Raw genomic sequence first — 22,680 nt, 5'->3', positions numbered from 1 at the left:
GCTGTGGCACCTTTATAGCACAACGGCACGTCGATGATATTAAAGGCCCCTTTTTGGTTTCCCTTTATCACAAGCCAACCTGGGTTTACATTTCAGTAGGATAAGCAAGCCCCCATATAGCGTGTCTTTCTACCGCTTTTTAAAAACCATTCAGAAGCCAAGATCGGACCTAATATTTTTTTTATTCAGGACAACCGGTTTCAACTGTCTTTGCTGTCAACTTACGGTCTTAAATGTCTTTTTGTAGAAAAACATATTCATTTTAGGCTGAAAGTCATGCACAAACAGACGTTTAAGAGCTGAACATGACAGGAAACACTGTCTTAAATAAAAAATATATTGTGCAGTCTTGGCTTTTGGATGGTTATAACAATTGAAAGAGATTGAAATTACAATGAAATGAATACCTCTAGGTGCATACAGGCGTTGATATAAGTCAACGGGGACAGTTGAAAATGTGTGCCCCGACCGGGACTCGAACCTGGGATCTCCTGTTTTACATGGGAGACGCTCTATCCATCTGAGCCACCGAAAACACAGAAGATAGTGCGACTGCAGGGACTTACCGCTGGCACGCCCCCCATTAGACCCACATTCCCAACTTATTGTCCCGTACTATTACTCATAGCGCCCTGTCCATTATAGTTATTACCCGCGGCACTGTTTGTGCATCCGCACAGAAGAAGATGGTCCAATGACCGGTGAGCCTCATTAAATTGTACAAGGCGCCAAAATTATACAGATGACACATCTCGCAATGATTGACAAAAAATTCTAGTAACATTTTTCGGTATTTCCTACGGTTGTCCCAGAAAAAAACAGTTCGTCTCAGGATAATGGTTTTGGGAAAGTAGATACTTAGCCGTGCACGTACGTAAGCAATCGGTTCCTGTTATTGCCCGCTGCGCGTATTGACAATCCGAGCGTAAATCGTAAACACATAGACAACTGCGGCCTGAGTGCGTCATTGTAATACACCGAGCGACGACAGTAGGCGAGTAATCTGGGCAGATGTTATTGCAACTCTGTTAACTGTTAGGATGGAAAGGAAATTTACTAAAGCTGAACTATGCGATATGCATTTAATTTGTGGAGAGGCAAAAGGTGTTCCGAGGGCAGCTGTACGAATTTATCGAGAACGCTTCCCACAACGACGACTTCCTGCACGAAAGACGTTTGCTGCTGTGCACCAAAGGTTTGTGTCATTGTAATTCTCTACTTGTATGCGATTACTATGCATTTACATCTTAATAAAGTACAGTAGTTATCTGCACCTTTGTAAATTTTCGTCCGTATCCGAAACGTATCTTCTGTTCTGATATGCTTTCCGTTTTTGTTACATCATGACAGAATACAGCTGACGAGTACGTATTTAATTTCCTTAGATTGAGAGATACTGGCTCTTTACTGCCACGCACAGAAGGCAGAGGCCCACAACGCGCCGATCATACATTGGAAGCTGAGGAAAGAATTCTGGACCGCATCCAGGAGGATCCTTCTCGGAGTACTAGAAGCATCGCCCGCCACGTGGGTATATCGCACAGTCGTTCATCGCACTTTGCAAGAGGAGCGTCTGCGGCCTTACCACATTCAACGCGTACAAGCATCGGAAGAACAAGATTTCCCTCCACGACGTGAATTCTCAGAGGGGTTTTTGTTACACAGAGCGCAGCATGATTTTGTCAAAAGAATACTCGTCACAGATGAAGCGTGTTTCACTCGCGACGGAATAACTAATTTCCATAACATGCACACGTAGAGTGTACATAATCCTCGCCACGTAGTGGCAACACATTTTCAGCGACGATTTTCCGTAAATGTGTGGGCGGGTATGCTCGATAATTACATTATTGGGCCCTATGTTTTACCTGCACGTTTGACTGGTAACTATTACCGAACGTTTCTAGAGGATACATTGTTACCAACGTTGTTAGAAGACACTTCGTTGGGCATACGTCATAACATGTGGTTCCTCCACGATGGTGCTCCACCCCACATTGGTCACAGAGTACTCAGATTTTTGGACAATCGATTTCCAGGACGATGGATCGGGCGTTCGGGTCCACGTCGATGGCCAGCAAGCAGCCCTGATTTAAATCCACTGGATTTTTACTTTTGGGGCCATATGAAGGAACTTTTTTATGCTGAGCCAGTAAATAATGTGGATGAATTGACGCAGAAGATTTTAGATGCTGCCAATACCATAAAGGTCAATGTGCATGTGTGTGAACGAGTGCGACGAAACTGGGTTCGCCGTAATGAAGCATGAGTAGAAGCGAATGGTGGTCATTTCGAACATTTATTGTAGTGTTGGTGTAAGAGGAAACGAAGTAATGGGTTTTCTTTTCGTTACGATGTTGTTCTACAGAAGGAAAATAATGTGAATTTAGTATTCGCTATGGCATTGCCGTAAAAAGGTGAAACAGTTGATTGTAATTAATGCACAACTATCTACTTGGAGATTGATTGAATTTGTACTAATGGAAATACATTGTGTTTGATATTAGCTTTCCATTACTACTATGACCTTCGTTATCGACTTGTTGAGAAACAGAATGGTTGTATTCAATTCACGTAAAGCAAATTACACGTTCTTGACAACCCAAAAACCGTTTACATTCCTTTTTTCGGTACCACCTGATTATCACACCACGTCGTTGTACACGTCTAATGATTTCAATCCTCTGGTCGGCTCGTTGCCTTTCTCTGGCCGCCCCGTCACTGTAGGCAGTAAGCTCGGTACGCTCTGTACTGTCGGTTGATTACGTAAACAGAAATGCGTATACTATCTATCCTACGAACATTCGGTTTTAATAATACAAAAATAAAGTACATGATACAAGAAAATGTCATTAGACTTTTTTTGTCAAGCACACCGAGATGTACCACCTATATAATTTTGGCGCCTTATGCCGTTTATGCCTTCAATACTCTACTCCTTTCTACTGCTTGTCTTCATGTTTGTGAAGCCATACCTTGGCCAGGAAGGTCACCGGATCTCTCCTCACCTGAGAACATTTGTAGCATTAACGGCAGGGCCCTCCAGTCAGCTCGGAAACACGCGCAACGCCCCGGTAGGACAGAATGTGGCACGATACCTTCAGGAGGACATCCAATTCTCTCGAATAAATCATCCAATTTTTCTGAAACTTATATCATTTGTTTGTCTGTACGTTTACATTACATCTACCAATTTCCGTCCCATTCACACGATTCCTTCTTGGTGCGTCGTTCTTCTTTTGTCTTAGAATGTATTACTTTGACTTACTAGCGTAGTTTCTGCCGCTGCTGTCGTCCTTCTAGCAGTTTCCAATGTCTGTGGAATGAAACCTGAAACAAACACTGCAGGTCTCTACGGCCGTGGTACTCACCAGCCAGCCGTGATATGAGCTACCGCGAAGAATGTCTCGTGCGGCGGCTGCTGCAGTTGCTGCTGGTCGGGCAGCCCCGTGGGCGAGGCGGACGCCGGTGTCGCAGCTGCTGTGGGCGGCGGTGGTGGGGGCGGTGCGCCGGTGGTAGGGGCGGCGGGGGCTGCGTGGGGCGACTGGGGGTGGGGTGCGGGTGGCAGCGCGTGGCACACTAGTCGCTTCTCGAGCGCTTCGTCGCTCCAGACTCGCAGCGTGCCGTTGCGCGCCGAGAAGCGGTAGGAGCGCGCGTGGTCGAGGCTCAGCCACTGCGGCTGCTCCGTCACCCAGACCGGGAACTCGCACCGGCTCGTCCACGCGCCCCGGTCGCCACCTGCTGCAGCCACAAAACGTCCTCTCTCGATCACTGCACTAGTTTGAAGGGAGACGTTAACAAGCAATTTAAAAGATGCAACAAATCCACAATTCTAAAGATACAGCAATGAAATTTTTTTCCGTGCTTTATATGAAATTTGTGGTGTCACCGCCAGACACCACACTTGCTAGGTGGTAGCCTTTAAATCGGCCGCGCTCCGTTAGTATACGTCGGACCCGCGTGTCACCACTGTCAGTGATTGCAGACCGAGCACCGCCACACGGCAGGTCTAGAGAGACTTCCTAGCACTCGCCCCAGTTGTACAACCGACTTTGCTAGCGATGGTTCACTGACAAAATACGCTCTCATTTGCCGAAACGATAGTTAACATAGCCTTCAGCTACGTCATTTGCTACGACATAGCAAGGCGCCAGTACCAGTTACTATTGATACTGTAATAATGTACCGTCAAGACCGACATTCACCATTAATGGATTAAAGTTAAGTATTCCACCAGCTACGTCCGTTTTTTCTAAATTCTAATTTCCTTGTCCTGTTCCAGGCCTCACGCCAGCCTGCGTGAGCTAAAACGCGTGCCTTTCGGCTTCCTTTTGTAACCCGGTGTTGGCTCTCCTGCCAACCCACAACAAAATTAACACATTTTCTGTATATTTCTTGCATGCGTATCCAAATGCAGAGATATGTAAACACGCAGAATACGGCGCTGCGGTCGGCAACGCCTATATATGACAACAAGTGTGTGGCGCAGTTGTTAGATCTGTCACTGCTGCTGCAATGGCAGGTTATCAAGATCGAAGTGTGTATGAACGTGGCGTTATAGTCGGCGCACATCAAACGGGCACAGCATCACCGAGGTAGCGATAAAGTAGGAATTTTCCCGTACGATTATTTCACGAGTGTACCGTGAATATCAGGAATCCGCTAAAATATCAAATCTCCGAAATCACGGCGGCCGGATAAAGATCGTGCAAGAACAGGACCAATGACGACTGAAGAAAATCGTTCAACGTGACAGAAGTGCAACCCTTCAACAGATTGCTGCAGATTTCAATGCTGGGCCGTCACCAAGTGTCAGCGTGCGAACCATTCAACGAAACATCATCGATACGGGCTTTCGGAGCTGAAGACCCACTCGTGTGCCCTTGATGACTGCACGATACAAAATCTTACGCCTGGCCTGGGCCCGTCAACACCGACATTGGACTGTTGATAATTGGAAACATGTTGCCTGGTCGGATGAGTCTCGTTTCAAATTGTATCGAGCAGATGAACGTACACGGGAGTGGAGACAGCCTCATGAATCCATGAGCAATGCATGTCAGCAGGGGACTGTTCAGTCTGGCGGAGGCTTTGTAACGGTGTGGCACGTTGTCAGCTGGAGTGATGTGGGACCTCTAATACGTCTATATACGACTCTAACAGGTGACACGTACGTAAGCATTCCATCTGAACACCTGCACCCATTCATGTCCACTGTGAATTCCGATGAACTTGGGTAGTTCCAGCAGGATAATGCGACAACCCAAATGTCCAGAATTGCTACGGAGTGCCTCCGGGAACACTCTTCTGAGTTTAAACACTTCCACCGGCCCCCATATTCCTCAGCCAAGAAAATTACTCATCATATCTGGGATGCCTTGCAACGTGCTGTTTAAAAGAGATCCCCACCCCGTCGTACTCTTATGGATTTGTGGACAGCCCAGCAGGATTCATGGTGTCAGTTCCTCCAGCACTACTTGGGACAATAGTCCAGTCTGTGTCACGTCGTGTTGCGGCACTTCTGCGTGCTCGCCGGGGCCCTAAACAATATTAAGCAGTTGTACAGTTTCTTTGGCTCTTCATTGTATATTTACTTTTTCATGTAATTTAAAAATTTTATTTTCAAAAAATAATATGTGTATCTTTTTCTCAAAAACTATTCAAGAGATATTTACCAGATTCTCTGCTTAATCTCTTTGCATGCAGTAAGTTTGTCTCACGAGGTTTTCTTAATACAGGCAAGAAGGTAGTTTTAATAATTTTTTAATTATAGCCTTTCCTGGCTCCAACAGTGTGGGGCGTTGGCAGGCAGTGTGATCAACCTCCGGGTGTCACACTACATGGAGGTGGGACGAGGTATGCCTGCAGAACTGGATATACCCCTGATAAAAGTCTCAGTGCTCAAATGTTTAGGGATATCGCTCCATCGACAAATACAACGTGCGGCGGCCTTTACGTATCGTAAGGTCTTACGACGACTCGGCATAGAGGCTCGCCTCAACAAATTTAGGTCGTTGGACATTTTGCAACGCGCTCAGTACATCAATGTGTACATGGCTTCTCAACCATTACGCCCACGTATTACTGATGACAGAAACGATGGTTTCCAGGATACAGGCAAAGATCGGACACGTGGCGAACGCTGGTGCACTTTTTAAGATCCGTTTTGTTACTCTTACTTTAACCTTCCACAAAAGAGGTGTTGGACTCACCCAGGCACAGAGCGTTGGCACTGTACCTTCGCTCAATGTGGCGACACTGGCTTTCACCAACAGACGATCTTCCAGGCAGCCTGATAGGAGAGGTGGCCCCTCACACGCTGTGCCCGCCTGTACCCGTTGGACATTTGTCGCCCTCGCTATGACATATTAGGACGTTTTTCGTGGAGCACAACTGTATGTTGGGGGTTATGCCGGAGACATGGAATCCGACAGCAAAGATTTATTTCGTAGTATTCTCCTACGCTGGAATCCGGCTAACGGCATTGTACGACGCCACCCTGCACGGTCGACAGGACGCGGGCTTGGCAAACCATCCACGTGCCCTTCCTGTCCACTTCAGTGCTGTCGCCGTGATACGTGGTCACTAACGAGAAATTTCCGACCCAATGAAGGCTACATGTCATTCACCTGACGACCCCATGTGTCCCAGATGCGCGACGGTACATACGGACGAACAAAGACTGAACTGTGGCCCCGCAGCGAGTGCTGGAAATTGATCCACCGGATACTGGCTTTCCTCCTACGCCTCCCCTATGTTTCGATTGTGCCACTGGACCTCTTTCATCCCAACGCCGTCTGTTTCCCGAAGACCCGGACGGATGCGGTCAGAAGGGTACAAGTAATAGCGATACACTACATGTACCGCAACGGCGAAAAGGAAGTCCTCGATTTGTGGCAATACATGATCGACGAGTTCCTGATAGTAACAAACGGAGCGCAATGCCGCAATCTTTTTGCTGTTTGGGGACGTCATTCGTGGACCCACCGCCCAGTTGGGGTGTGCCTGGTGTGAGAAGAAGTTGACTTGCAGACGTGATATTTCCACGATTCCCGTACGGTAACAGAAACAGGCTCTGACTGTGTACAGCGGCCCTGGATACTCCTACGGTTGATGACTAGTGATGGCCATTGTAATGACGACCGCCTCTTATTTGCCGCCTGCTTCAATAAGGTGAACCCAGGGGACAAGATGGCACTTTTTAGTTCACATTGTCGTCATAACCTTTGGCGTATGGCTCCCTTGTTTTTTGTTTTTTTATGCTTATTATATTTTTTTAAAATGTGATGGTTCACTGCGGTGGGACGAGGGTGACATCGTGGCCAGGCCTTGGAATTCGATTCCTGCCCGACTTGCCTCCTCCAGCTTGACGCTCCAGCTGCCGCTAACAATAAAGAAATTATCTTGGTAGGCGCCCTGGGTTCTTTTCCCGGGCGATGCATTTGTTTTTAATTTACAGTTCCGTTTCCGTATACAAGAGGTAAAAGAAATGAAGTAATTATTTTTGCCATCAAGCAACCCAAACCTTTTTTTTCCACAAACAAAAAAGCTATATGAAAAAAGATAAATTGTTCGGTCAGGGAACCGGCTGCTCTCTGTAATAAAAAAACTGAGTGAAGGGATCAACGATGAACTTCAACGGTTGTCATGTGACGTCCGCCACGAACAAATGCAACGAACAATACCGAACGGATAAGCTGACAGTTTACGAACGTAAAGGACGTGCCTTCTAATCTAACTGAAATCAACTATCGTTTTTGTTTTTATTTACAGCTGTGCGGATAATATTTTAAATCTGCGTTCGCTACAAATTGTGTAGTTGTAAGCTTTTCTAGGTTCCGCATTCTTTCAAAAGCTTTCATTTTGTAATAGTCTAATCTTTAAACAAACAGATAATGGCCATAGTAAAAATATTGTATTTATTTATAATTACTTCTACTGCCACCTGATGTCTCTATAGTTTTCAGTCAAGAGAAACGTATCAGCTGATTGGCATACGTCATAGGTCTGCTTCGAAATGGCTGATTTGAACGTTCGCCAGCAAATAATTGCTCTTCTAATCATACAATGAAGGCTTTCACTACCGGATGATACTGTTGTTGATAATTCTTCCGGGTTTTATGGCCGTGGTCCATGGAATACTTCGGTTCCATGGACCACGGCCATATAACCCGGAAGAATTATCAACAACAAATAATTGATCTCTTTGAAAAAAACTTTAGCGAATCTGAGGCACGACGTCATTATGGTGTTGATGCTTCCGCAGGAAGGAAACGGATTAGACGATTTAGAGATAATGGTGAGGTAGCGAGACGTCCAATACCTGTAAGATGAGGAGTCTCTACTCGAAGACAATATAAAGAATTGGTCAAGGAGGCCCAGAATGCTCCTTTGTCACCCATCCTGGAACCAAGGAGAGCTTTACATTTCCCAGGCTCGTCGAGAACTGCTCTCAGAGTATTAAAGGATCATGGAATCAGGTCTGGTTATGCTTTTATCAAAGAACCGTTGTCTGACGGTCAAGCCAGACTAGTCGTGAGTTCGTGGGAAGATGCCAATTTGAGTAAAGTCATTTTCTCTGACAAGTGCACAATTGAGTCTACGTGCAGAGGTCCTATTCTTGTTTACCGCACAGATGGGCCACGGTATGACGCGCGCTTGGTAGCCACACGTGCAAGAAGTGGACGCATAAGTGTGAAATGTTGAGGCTGGATGTCTTACATAGGTGCAGGAACTTTACAACATATACAGGGGAAGTTCAATTCAACACAGTATGAACATTTCTTTGAAAATGTAATCATCCCTGGAGCTCAACGTTGGTACCACGAAGGAAGTCTCACATACCAACGTGATAATTATCCATCACACACTAGCGTTGGCATTCAGAGCTGGTTTCAAAAGAGGAAGAACTTTTTCAATGCATTCCGTGGCATCCAAAGTCATCTGACGTCAATCTCATAGAGCACATATGGACTCAGCTTAAGAAGACTGTGGAAAGGCTATGGGATTTAGTTCATTCTTCATGGGAGAGAATTTTTCCACAGACTTGTCAAATCTATGCCTCGAAGAATTCACGCTGTTCTCAATGCCAATGGCATGTGGACAGAATACTGAAGCTACGCGTAATCTACTCTTCATTGTATTTTATTCCATTTTTCTGCCAAAGGTCTACATAGTTATTAGGCCAAAAATAATAATTTCAAAATACAAATCTACTTGCTACTATATTATTTGTATTTTTTATGGAAGGTCAGATAAATATCGCCCTCCGAGGAAGATTATTTTTATTTTCATAGGAGGTCAGATGACTATCACCTTCCAAGTACGATTATTGTTAGACATTAAATTCACACACCATAATTAGTTATTTATCGACGAGAATATTGAAAAGTTTATAAATTAATAACAAAAAGTAAATAAAGCACAAAACATTTGCGGCGTGATAAAGAGAAGTCTGCGTAAGATTCGACACGACACATACTACAGCTACCGGTACAATAAACTGACACGCCAACAAAGAACTACCGGTCTCTTATAACGGTCGAACAGGCGTACCGTAATTGAAGAATTTTAAACTGGAAACAACACATACTGGAAGGCACATCCACTCGCTCGTGCAAATCGCACGTAAGGACTCAGAAAAATATGAAAATCAACTGGTGCGTTTTGGTTCAAATGGCTCTAAGCACTATAGGACTTAACATCTGAGGTTTTCAGCCACCTAGACTTAGAACTATTTAAACCTAACTAACCTAAGAACATCACACACATCCATGACGGTGGAAGGATTCGAACCTGCGACCGTAGCAGCAGCGCGGTTCCGGACAGAAGCGCCTAGAACCGCTCGTCCACAGCAGCCGGCCGATGTGTTCTCTTAGTCGAAAGCTATAGAGATATTAGATGGCGACCGAAGTAATTACAAATATTTACATCCATTTTCAATACTTTTGCTATGACCATTTGTCTGTTTCTTTAAACATTAGACTTTTATAAAATGGAATCTTTTGAAAGAATGTGGAACCTAGAGAAACCTACAACTGCACACTTTATAGCTAATTAAGGATTAACATATTCGACACGACACATACTACAGCTACCGGTACAATAAACTGACACGCCAACAAAGAACTACCGGTCTCTTATAACGGTCGAACAGGCGTACCGTAATTGAAGAATTTTAAACTGGAAACAACACATACTGGAAGGCACATCCACTCGCTCGTGCAAATCGCACGTAAGGACTCAGAAAAATATGAAAATCAACTGGTGCGTTTTGGTTCAAATGGCTCTAAGCACTATAGGACTTAACATCTGAGGTTTTCAGCCACCTAGACTTAGAACTATTTAAACCTAACTAACCTAAGAACATCACACACATCCATGACGGTGGAAGGATTCGAACCTGCGACCGTAGCAGCAGCGCGGTTCCGGACAGAAGCGCCTAGAACCGCTCGTCCACAGCAGCCGGCCGATGTGTTCTCTTAGTCGAAAGCTATAGAGATATTAGATGGCGACCGAAGTAATTACAAATATTTACATCCATTTTCAATACTTTTGCTATGACCATTTGTCTGTTTCTTTAAACATTAGACTTTTATAAAATGGAATCTTTTGAAAGAATGTGGAACCTAGAGAAACCTACAACTGCACACTTTATAGCTAATTAAGGATTAACATATTACCCCCACAAGCCTAAATAAAAATAAAAAGGACAGGTCATTTCAGTTAGATTCGAAACGTCGTTGCATTTGGTTGTGGCGAACATCACATGACACCCGTTGAAGTTCATCGTTGATCGCTTCATATCAAATGCAACGAGCAATAACGCACGTTAAGGTCGAGGTTTCGAATGTAACTGGAATGACCTGTCCTATATATATATATATATATATATATATATATATATATATATACAGAGAACAGCGGAATGCGTTGAACTACCGTTCCGGCTACGCAATCAGCCATTGAGACAGGTGCGAAACGCTCATCCTTGTAGTAATTCTAAATTGCAATGCATCTCGACAAGTACAGTATCCTACTTATTATATTGTCTCTATTTGACGTTGTAAACACCAACCTGAAGCTCCAGAGACCGGCAGAGTTGTAAATACTGGCGCTTCTGAACTTGGGTATGTGCAATTCTCTATTCTTGTTCTCTCAATTATTAAGGCAGATCAAACTGTTTGCCTCTCATTGACTGTGGTGTGACGGCCAAAGCCCTTCTATTCGCGGAATGTTGAAAGCTACGGCAGGGGAGAGGGAGGGAGGGCACATCTGGCCATCGTGTTTTGAAAGCTAAACAGAGTAAGTGATACATGTACGTAATATGTCTACCACACAAAAACACACATTCAACATTTTTGCAACAATATTCTCGTACTGACATTTTGCAGCTTCAGTCTGTATATGCCGCAAAATCGTAATGAATAAACCCTAAACAAATGAAGAATTATTATGATGGTTGGTTGGTTGTTTTGGGGAAGGAGACCAGACAGCGAGGTCATCGGTCTCATCGGATTAGGGAAGGACGGGGAAGGAAGTCGGCTGTGCCCTTTGAAAGCAACCATCCCGGCATTCGCCTGGAGCGATTTAGGGAAATCACGGAAAACCTAAATCAGGATGGCCGGACGCGGGATTGAACAGTCGTCCTCCCGAATGCGAGTCCAGGGTCTAACCACTGCGCTACCTCGCTCGGTAATTATTATGAAATGAAGTTAATAATCTCCAATTTGAAGTTTATTGGTGCCAATCACATTAAAGAACAGCGTATCTCCGGCTATTGTAACTCATTTTAACAGTGCCACCCATAAAATACAAGGAAAATAATGTGCAAGAGCGATGTCAGTAATTAAACATCGCTACGATACTTCTGTAATGACACTCATTCTTTTCATTCATTTACACTAAATATTCGCATAACGACGTTAAGATGTTCAAAGCAAATAAATCTATGGTAGGTTAGATACGGCACATTTTAAAGTACACTACTGGCCATTAAAATTGCTACACCTAGAAGATGACGGGCTACAGACGCGAAATTTAACCGACAGGAAGAAGATGCTGTGAGATGCAAATGATTAGCTTTTCAGACCATTCTCAAAAGGTTGGCGCCGATGGCGACACCTACAACGTGCTGACATGAGGAAAGTTTAACCGATTTATCATACACAAACAGCATTTGACCAGCGTTGCCTGGTGAAACGTTGTTGTGATGCCTCGTGTAAGGAGGAGAAATGCGTACCATCATGTTTCCGACTACGATCAAGGTCGGATTGTAGCCTATAGCGATTGCGGTTTATCGTATCGCGATATTGCTGCTCGCGTTGGTCGAGATCCAATGACTGTTAGCAGAATATGGAATCGGAGGGGTTCAGGAGGGTAATACGAAACGCCGTGCTGGATCCCAACGGCCTCATATCACTAGCAGTCGATATGACAAGCATCTTATCCGCATGGCTATAACGCATCGTGCAGCCACGTCTCGATCCCTGAGTCAACAGATGGGGATGTTTGCAAGACAACAACCATCTGCACCAACAGTTCGACGACGTTTGCAGCAGCATGGACTATCAGTTCGGAGACCATGGCTGCGGTTACCATTGACGCTGCATCACAGACAGGAGCGCCTGCGATGGTGTACCCAACGACGAACCTGGGTGCACGAATGGCAAAACGTCATTTTCTCGGATGAATCCAGGCTCTATTTACAGCATCATGATGGTCGCATCCGTGTTAGGCGACATCGCGGTGAACGCTCATTGGAAGCGTGTATTCGTCATGGCCATACTGGCGTATCAACCGGCGTGATGATATGGGGTGCCATTGGTTACACGTCTCGGTCATCTCTTGTTCGCTTGTCGGCACTTTGAAGAGTGGGTGTTACATTTCAGATGTGTTACTACCAGTGTCTCTACCTTTCATTCGATCCCTGCGAAACCTTACATTTCAGCAGGATAATGCACGACCGCATGTTGCAGGTCCTGTACCGGCCTTTATGATTACAGAAAATGTTCGACTGCTGCCCTCTCACCAATTGAAAACATCTGGTCAATGGTGGCCGAACAACTGGGTCGACACAATACGCCAATAACTACTCTTGATTAACTGTCGTATCGTGTTGAAGCTGCATGGGCAGCTGTACCTGTATACGCCATCCAAGCTCTGTTTGACTCAATGCCCAGACGTATCAAGGCCGTTATTACGGCCAGAGGTGGTTGTTCTGGGTACTGATTTCTCAGGATCTATGCACCCAAATAGCGTGAAAATACAATCACATGTCCGTTCTAGTATAATATATTTGTCCAATGAATACCCGTTTATCATCTGCATTTCTTTTTGGTGTATCAATTTTAATGGCCAGTAGTGTAGTATTTCACAATCCTGTTACTCAGTCCGTTGTACAGTACTTCGCACTGGAACAGTGAAGGGGGCGAGGGACAAACAAATGCTGCAAGCGGAATTTTGAAAGCTGTACATTCTGAATGTCATGACTGCGTATTATCGGAATTGTTGTCAACACTTTCGCATGGTATCGAGTGCTGGGGATGACACGTTGTTGGTGTCCTTTTTTCTCCTTAAAATTTGAAATCAAGTTGGTGATGTTTCCTTGTTAGATCTGAAGATCTGGCGATCCGTTCCCCTCCGGCGTGTGCTTCCCCCTCCAACTCTACTCGTACTGTGTCGTCACAGCCCCTCCACTGCCGTCCAATTTGCAGAGACGACAGTCTGTCATGATTGTGAGCCCTATCTGCTCCCTACACTTAAATTTCATTAGCCATAAGCTATAAAAACTGTGATTTTTACTTCGTTATTTCTCTCAAACCCTCATACTAGCAGTAATAAGCTATTTAAGTACTTATGTTAGATTTATTTAAAGATTTAATAATGAAACACTGCACGTTACGTATTTTCCTGGTACAAGCACGACGCGTTCCGCTAATTTATTCCCATAATCAGTTGCTACCATTTCCACTAGTATCTTATGTCATGTCAGCGTGTATTGTCCTATCTCTCTTGCCCTGAAGTCACCTTTTTGTGATTTTAACATTCTGTGCCTCTTTCATTGTGCGCAGATTCACAGTCACGTAAACCACGAATCACATCAATATATGGTATGGACAAGTTCTGCAAATCGATTTAAGTTTGTGCTGCAGCGAAACGAAGTTTATGTTTCAACGACTCATTGGTCACTACACTACGCTGTGTGCATGTTATGTACTTCATTGAAGAAAACGTGCTTTCTCAAATGTGAAAAAAAATTATCCTCTAAGAGCGAAGTTATCGAATTTTGGGTACCAATCTCGGGCGCGTCACTTACATAAGTCCTGCACTTCTTTCTTTTCTGGGTAGCATGAACGGATGATTTTGTTAACTGCACTTCTTCTTGAAGATCTCATCTGACTCTTACAAGACAAATTTTCCTTGGATTATTAGAGAAAATTACATCCGGCTCTGGAGATGTAAGATCTTTTCATCGGCTAAAACACTCTTGGAGATTTCGCCAGTAGCGGAAACAAATCTTGAAAATTTAACGCCATTGGATTCTCGTTTCAATACATACAAACTCTCGAAGTGACGATCATTTTCCTAGTTTCGTTGCAATTTAAACAACGTAAGTTTACGCCAGAATCCATTAACATCCGCTGACACATCAGAAAAAGTTGCGTCCCTTTACTTGCAAACGTAGATTGAAATTATTTAAGTGATTTGTATGATCTATTAGGACTGCTAATTGTGATTATTCAATTTATTTTCCAAAACGGTGGTTTTAGATTTTACCTCTTCATTGTAATCCGTATTTCCCTTCAACTGCTTCCCAAAACTATCTAAATTTTTCGTGAAATAGTTATCAATTTCCTCCCTTATTACATTCGTAATTTTCGTTACATCTTTCAAGGCGGAAAGCAGTCTGCCGCTGTTTTCCACATACTGCTTCTCGATAAATAATGCAATGTAAAGATAAATAATGCAAACCGTTTTTTAGGATTTCGTAACTCTATCGGTAAAAACGAAATCTTTATAGAATCACTTTGTTGTCTTTGTGTCTGACCGTTCACGTGCTAAGAACCCTTTTTTCTCTAGGTAGAGGTATCAAGTAGACATTAACGTCAAGTACTAAGGTCTAAAGCCCCTTGGCGGTGTAAAATTTTAAGCTAGTAAGTCAACGTAACCAAATGATGCATGCCTTACGTCACATATGTTTTTACTCCCAAAATCAATTTTTAAAACCTCTTGGGTACTTTTCGTAGACTTACAATCATAAAATTTGGCAAGAAGGAAAGTTTCACAGTACAAGCTATGGAAAAAATTCTAAAATTGTTGATTTGTAATTATATGAGATAAAAGATTTTTTGCCACATGTTGTCGCCTGCCTGTCTCCCTGTCCATCCGTTAAGACACCTTTTGCCTAACTAACGAGCACAGGTATCAAGTTGAAATATATGACAAATATTAACGTGTACGGTCCCTCGCCGAAGTAAGAAATTTAAACTTATAACTCATTGTAATTAAAAGACACGGCCATTTATGTTCAGCCAGAACATTATGACCACCTACCTAATAGACGGTATGCCTGCCTTTGGCACGAATAACAGCGGCGACGCGTTGCGACATGGACGCTGGAGGAAGTTGACACCTCATCTGAACACGTAAGTTACCTCTGATGAGGGGGCGATGAGTTCAGATCGGGTTCAGATCTGCCGAGTTGGGGCGCCAACACTTCAATTGTAACTCGCCACTGTGTTCCTCGAACCACTTCATCACACTCCTGGCCTTGTGACATGGCACATTATCATGTTGAAAAATGCCACTGCCGTCGGGAAACATGATCGTCATGAAGGGCTACACGTCGTCTACAACCAGCGTACGTCACGCTGCCTTGCACGAGCTCCACTGGAACCATGGATGCTCAAATGAATGTTCTCCATAACATCTACATCTACATCCATACTCCGCAATCCACCTGACGGTGTGTGGCGGAGGGTGCTTTGAGTACCTCTATCGGTTCTCCCTTCTATTCCAGTCACGTATTGTTCGTGGAAAGAAAGATCGTCGGTATGCCTCTGTGTGAGCTCTAATCTCTCTGATTCTATCCTCATGGTCTCTTCGCGAGATATTCGTAGGAGGGAGCAATATACTGCTTGACTCCTCGGTGAAGGTATGTTCTCGAAACTTCAACTAAAGCCCGTACCGAGCTACTGAGCGTCTCTCCTTCAGAGTCTTCCGCTGGAGTTTATCTATCATCTCCGTAACGCATTCGCGATTACTAAATGATACTGTAACAAAGCGCGCTGCTCTCCGCTGGATCTTCTCTATCTCTTCTATCAACCTTATCTGGCACGGATCCCACACTGGTGAGCAATATTGAAGCAGTGGGTGAACATGTGTACTATAACCTACTTCATAATGGTGCCGCCGCCAGCTAGTCTCCGTCCCACAGTACAGGCGTCAAGAAACCGTTCCCCTAGAAGATTCGCGCCCTCCCATCGGCTTGACGAAGAAGGCATCGGGATTCATCAGACCATGCAACGCTCTGCCACTACACCAACGTCCAGCGCCGACGCTCATCGGCCAATTCAGTCACAGTTGCTGATGTCGTGGTGTTAATGTTGGCACACGCATTGGTCGTCTCCTGCGGAGGCCCATCGTTACGAGTGTTCAGTACCCTGTGTCTTCAGACACACTTGTACTCTGCGCAGCATTAAAGTCTCATGTTAATTCCGCCACAGTTCGCCGCCAGTCCTCTTTTATCAGTATTCCCAGCCTACGACGTGCGACATCTGTAAAGAGGGGTGCCCACCCAACCCCATGACGTCTGGACGTGGTTTCACCTTGGTTTCGCCACTTGTTGAAGACATTCACCACAGCACTCCTCGGCACTCCTCGGACACCCGACAAGTCATGCAGTTTCCGATATGTTCGTGCCGAGCCACCGGGCCATCGCAATCTGCCCTTGCTCAGACTCAGATAGATCGTGCGCCTTAACCATTCTGCACTTAGAGAGCACGCTCTCTGCTACTGCATGTACAGTGCGTGTGTCTAACTAGCGGATATTCCTCTCCAGGTGATGCTGATATCGCCTGGATGCATTTATATTGACAGTAGGTCGGTGGTCATAATGTTTTCGCTGATCAGTTTATACTCAGATACTCGCAAACTATCTAAAGATACATTTTTTAAAAAAATGTTCAAATGTATGTGAAATCTTATGGGACTTATCTGCTAAGATCATCAGTACCTAAGCTTACACACTACTTAACCTAAATTATCCTTAGGACAAACACACACCCATGCCCGAGGGAGGACTCGAACCTCCGCCGGGACCAGTCGCACAGTCCATGACTGCAGCGCCTGAGACCGCTCGGCAAATCCCGCGCTGCTAAAAATACATTTAAGTCGTACAGAAATTTCAGAGCGCCAGTCCTACTCGCACGCGTCCGGTTTTCTTCTTAATCGACATTCGAAGCCATTTCAACTACTTTTCATAGCTAGTGCACCATCGGTGCATCGGCAAAAATTGCAGATCAGTTCTGGAAACCATCAATTTTGTAAACATATTTATTAATAGTACTAAAATATCCAACCTTGTTGATCCGACCACGGATCTAGAACGAGCCAGTCTTCTTTTAATACAGATAAACAAGGAAAAATGATGGTTGCGACAAGGTCGTGGCGTTATCCTGCTAATAGATTTGAATGGAGGGTGAAGCACTTACTGGAGGAAACGCCTGGTGAGTAACACTTCGACAAGCCATAGCCGGTTGCATAAGGTTTATTGCAATAAATGTTGTCTCAGATTCGTAACCACCAATGGTCTTTTCTTCAGAAGGAAGAAAGTCATGTATAATATTTTAGACATATCACGAAATAAACATCCAAAATAATCGAAACAGTATACAAAAGTTATCTTTTAAATGTTTATTTCTTAACATGTTTAAAACGTTGTAGGAGAAGATACCACTAGTGATACTGAAACCTGGTCAAAGCTTATTGTAATAAATCGTAGGCAACCGATCAGCTGTGTGCATCATTTATTGAAAGTCTATTTAAGCTTGCTTCGGTCAGCCACGCTTAAAGATGTGAAAAAAATCCAGGCGGTGTTTTACATTCGTTACTACTCATTTAGTACTTCCTGATCAAACCTCTTGACTAGGTTTGGATCTATATGTCGCAGTTCGACATGTGAAACAATTCCATACTGCTCGACATCAGCTTTTCTAGCCGCCGTATAAACATACACAGGCTTGAAAATCTCATCCGGTTTGCTGCCGGATATACCGGCTATCTCAGGTGGGAGAGTAAATATCTCAGCAGGTGATAGTGCTGAATAATTGAAATAAAACAATCCATGCAGCATGTGTCAAATTTTTATTGCTAAAATTTGTGGTTCAGTAGAAAGGCTTAAACTCTAGCCTTCTAGCCCTCTACTCCAGGTTTTACGGGTTTATTTATCGACTGTCATTTTCGTTCCGAATTTCAAGTTATGAAGTTGCCCATGAGTTTACATAATTGAATTTTTCGACTGTGGTTGTTGATTTGTTGGCCAGTCTTACAGTATAATTTAAGCATCAACTTACAGGAACCCATTATCTATAGTTTCTTGAACACGAGTTGACAGCATTATTAGAACTGGTTTCTTCGGCTACGATGATTGGTGTTTTCTTCCTGCACGATGGAGCCTCTACGCATTCCAGTCGTCAGGTAACACTCCATAAAAAGCTAACAGTCCCCGGGAGATGGATCGGTGGAAACGGTCACGTTCCATGGCCACCAACGTCCAAGGAGAGGTATGTAATGTAAGGATGCAGTCTCGCGGCGGTAACACTGAATAAAAAGTTTTCGGGTTTCCAACCGTGTCAAGTAATTAAAATTTCAGGAGTTTTCAGCCAAGGACTTCTTGGCCATTGTCAAGTGTGTCAAGTGGTGTGACTGCCAATGGGCTACTGGTACGCCTCTAACACACGCTAACTGCTGGCTGTGACGTCTCGGGTGCCTGCGGCATCGCCACATACGATCCTGCGTTGACTATTAGATGGACAGCGTTGCAATGTATAGCCCTTAGCTGCTTCAAACCACTTCATGGAGAATTTTGAAGATATTGCCTTAGACGAGGCGCCATTAAAGCCCAGTTGTTCCTTTCGATACGTTGACGACACTTTCGTCATTTGGCCTCACGGACTTAAGAAACTTTAAGAGTTCTTGGAACAACTCAACGGTATTAACAGTAACATCCAGTTGCCCATGGAGGTAGAAAAATGCGATGCGTTGCCATTCCTCGACGTTCTCGTCCGCCGCATACGAAATCGATGCCTTGGCCACAATATCTATAGTAAGCCCACCTACACACAAAATCAAATCGATCTTCGGGCCTCCGACGAAAATATAATTACTGAGACGAAGCAGGTCTCGGAACTACTGAGATCTACTAGATACCTTGCGAGTGTGGTGAATCGTATGTCGGATAATCAGTACGCACTGTGGAACAACGCAGGAAGAAGGTCTTATAGCCTATGCTACTCTAATGATTACGATGTTGGGTTCGTGAGGCGCTCAACTGCGCGGTCATCAGCACCCGTACATAGTCCCAATTTTTACACAGTCCAATTTTTTTACCCAGTCCAATCTAGCCACTGTCACGAATGATGATGATGAAGACAACACGAACACCCAGCCACGGGCAGAGAAAATCCGCAACCCGGCTGGGAACCGAACACGGGACGTCGTGATCCAGAGGCAGCAACCACCGTCAGTTGCGACTTCAGTGGCGTCTATCAAGAGCTCATTGGAGAATAAGGTGGAGACCTATTGTGTTTCCTGATGAAATCTGGTTCTGCCTCGTGCCAGTGATGGCCGTATGTTGGCTAGAAGGAGGCCAGTTGAAGGCCTGCTACCAACGTGAGTGCGTGCTAGACCAACACCGACTCAAAGGAAGGCCTCGGCGTTTGTTCGTGACGTCACGTCAGCTAGGCACGGCGAACGCCAGGTCTGTTGCAGGCATACTCATAATGGTGGTGTCTCCTTCTCTGACACAGGAAAATGTGAAACTATTGGCGGTAGTTGACCAACACACACTGTTCTGAGAAATTTCTGCAATCAATTAATTGTGCAATTCATTGCACTTCTTAAAAAATAGTGTACTCCTGAACTTAAATTTCCAGCTGTTTTAAGGATTGACATACAAAAACAACTTCATGGTCCAGCAGCAACAGAATTCGTGCTTCTTTACTTCATCTGTAAATCTGAGGAAGTTGCGTTTTACAAGAAACTGTGAACATATTGGTGCTCTTCTTTAGGAATCTTGGTTGACTATGGGGCGAGGAGCACTGAATGTTAATGAAATATCTTGCGATTGTACACTTTGGGGGAGGGGGTGGGAGACAGAAGAAGAGGCAAAAGAGAGATACTTGTTTTATCAAATAAAATTTTTTGTCTTATAAAGTTTCTCCTTTCAGTTGCAAGAGGGGAATATTTATCTTTTCTAAAGTTCATGTTTAAAAAAGTTTAAGCTCAGCAGTATTTTCGATGTATGAAGCTATTTTGTTTCCTGTTTAGAATTCCTTTCGTTGAAAACGACTGTAGTCTAATTACTGGCAACAGTTGAATTAGTTCACATTTCCAGTGACGATGCCAAATGAAAATAAATAAATAAATAAAAGAAACGAGTTCATTCTGAGGGGGTTTGGGTAAGTTTCGATAGCAAAATGGATCAAGTAAATTTAGTTACTTGAATGTAAAATTTCCGAAGCTTGCGATGGGGCAAAGCATCTTCTCATATTGATCTACGTTTGTTTCGACAGGATTCAGTAATACAAAACTATGATCTTCATTTGTAGCTTTACGATAGTAAGAGAATCTTTCATCTAAATAAAACTGCAGAATCCAAAACAAACATTTTGTCCAAAAATAAGAGATTTATAGTGATAAGCACGCACAGGCGTTTCTGCCTGCAACAGACCTGGCGTTCGCCGTGCCTAGCTGACGTGACGTCACGAACAAGCACCGAGGCCTTCCTTTGAGTCGGTGTTGGCTACACACACTCGATCTACACATGGAGTTAAGGTCTAGGGAGCGATCTTGTATGTCAGCCAGAGTTCTCTTGGGGTTGTCCCACGCACCCTGACTGGAAATTTGCACGTCAGTCTAGTGATTCGATCTGTTGTGCTGAGATTCATGAACAGAATTCCAGGGGGTGTTCTCGAAAAGAATAACTATCTCTCACATACCACTGTTGCAGCCCAGCATGTTCTACAGAGCGTCGACATGTTGCCTTGGCCTGCCCGATCACCAGATCGTCTCCAGTCAGGCACATATAAGACAATATCCGACAGCAATTCCAGCGTCATCCACAAGCAGCATCAACTGCCCCTGTACTGAATGACCAAGTGCAATATGTATGGAGCTCCATCCCACAAACTGACATCCGAACCTGCACAAAACCATGCATGCACGTTTGCAGGTTTGCATTCAACATTCTGGCTGTTGCACCGGTTATTAATGTATCAGGATTTCACATTTGCAAAGGCTTATTTCACAGTTACATTAACCTGTGATCTTGCAATGTTAATCACTTAAATGTGTTACCTTAACAAAGCTATTCCCGAAATTTCATTACTCGACGTTAATTATTTTTTGGTGTTGCGATTTTTTTCCGTCGGCACTAAAGATGGCTATAAAACAGCTGAAATCTAGATCTGCAGTAACATACAGATTGGATTTGAGACTGACTGACTTCCTTTCCTTTTCTGGAATATACCAGAGTCGCTGCGCACAATTGTTCCGTTTGAATCAAACCTAGTTAATATTGCAGCCCCATTCTCGCTGAGTACCTACTATTATTCACGCAATATTAAGCATCTTCCTGAGGAAATGCTTGGATGTGCTATCTACCTTACACGTAAATTTTAGTCAGTTAATAAAAGCTGTAAATACAATTTTAATTTCATTACTGAGCAGTACATAAAAGCCACCTTTCCCGGGGCAGATGATTAGTGACATTATTCGGAAAATCTGAATAATCAGAATCTCCTTTGAAACTATTCTAATTATTGTGCACGGCTTACATAAACAGCATAATGACGTTTCAACAGCATGTATTTGCTCGGCACGCTCCAGAACAAAACGAGTTTTTCCACAGCAAATACCGCTGCTGTTTCACTGGTAAAGTCAGGTATTTTTCGAGCTGTCAATAACGTCAGTATACGACGCAAAAACAAATAGATTTTCCACTCGTGTATTTATTGCAGAGAGGATACTTTTTCAGTTACGTTTTGGTGGGATTCGGTTTTACGTTTCATTTTGTGCGACCTATATAACGGAAAGTACGCATTCTCCTCTGAATACTCTTTTGTAAGCTGAGAACCCCTTTAGCATTAATCGAATAATGATTCCACGCAACACGAAATAAGGAACAGTGTTAATCAGCTGGCCATGGAATACTGTGAATAGTGATAACTTTTTTTTCCTCTGCCTATACTTAAACTAAACGCTTAATTGTGTTACAAGCGCAATTAAAATGTTACACATCGCACTTATACACAAACATCCTTCTAATATGTACTGATATTTCCTCTTTAAAAAGTTTTACTCGTTTAAGAGATTCAGCATTGGTTACAAAGCTCGCATTGGTAATCAGTTTCCAAAATATACAACTCATTTTGACAAGGAACCCAGCAGACAGTAAAA

General features: G+C 43.8%; 1 protein-coding gene across 1 annotated transcript in view; it reads right to left on the bottom strand.

Moving 5' to 3' along the window:
- LOC126474674 (uncharacterized) overlaps positions 1-22,680 on the bottom strand; it is a 258,186-nt gene that overhangs the window by 203,607 nt on the left and 31,899 nt on the right. The window contains exons 4-5 of the mRNA XM_050102153.1: positions 3,625-3,741; positions 3,372-3,480 (exon numbers count right to left, since the gene is read on the bottom strand). Coding sequence (XP_049958110.1) covers positions 3,372-3,480; positions 3,625-3,741 — 226 coding nt within the window. The remainder of the gene's footprint in view (positions 1-3,371; positions 3,481-3,624; positions 3,742-22,680) is intronic.

This window comes from Schistocerca serialis, chromosome 4 (assembly GCF_023864345.2).
Source record: "Schistocerca serialis cubense isolate TAMUIC-IGC-003099 chromosome 4, iqSchSeri2.2, whole genome shotgun sequence".
NCBI classification, from domain to species: Eukaryota; Metazoa; Arthropoda; class Insecta; order Orthoptera; family Acrididae; genus Schistocerca; species Schistocerca serialis.
Note: the sequence above shows the minus strand (reverse complement) of the source record. Positions and strands in the feature narration are given on the sequence as shown.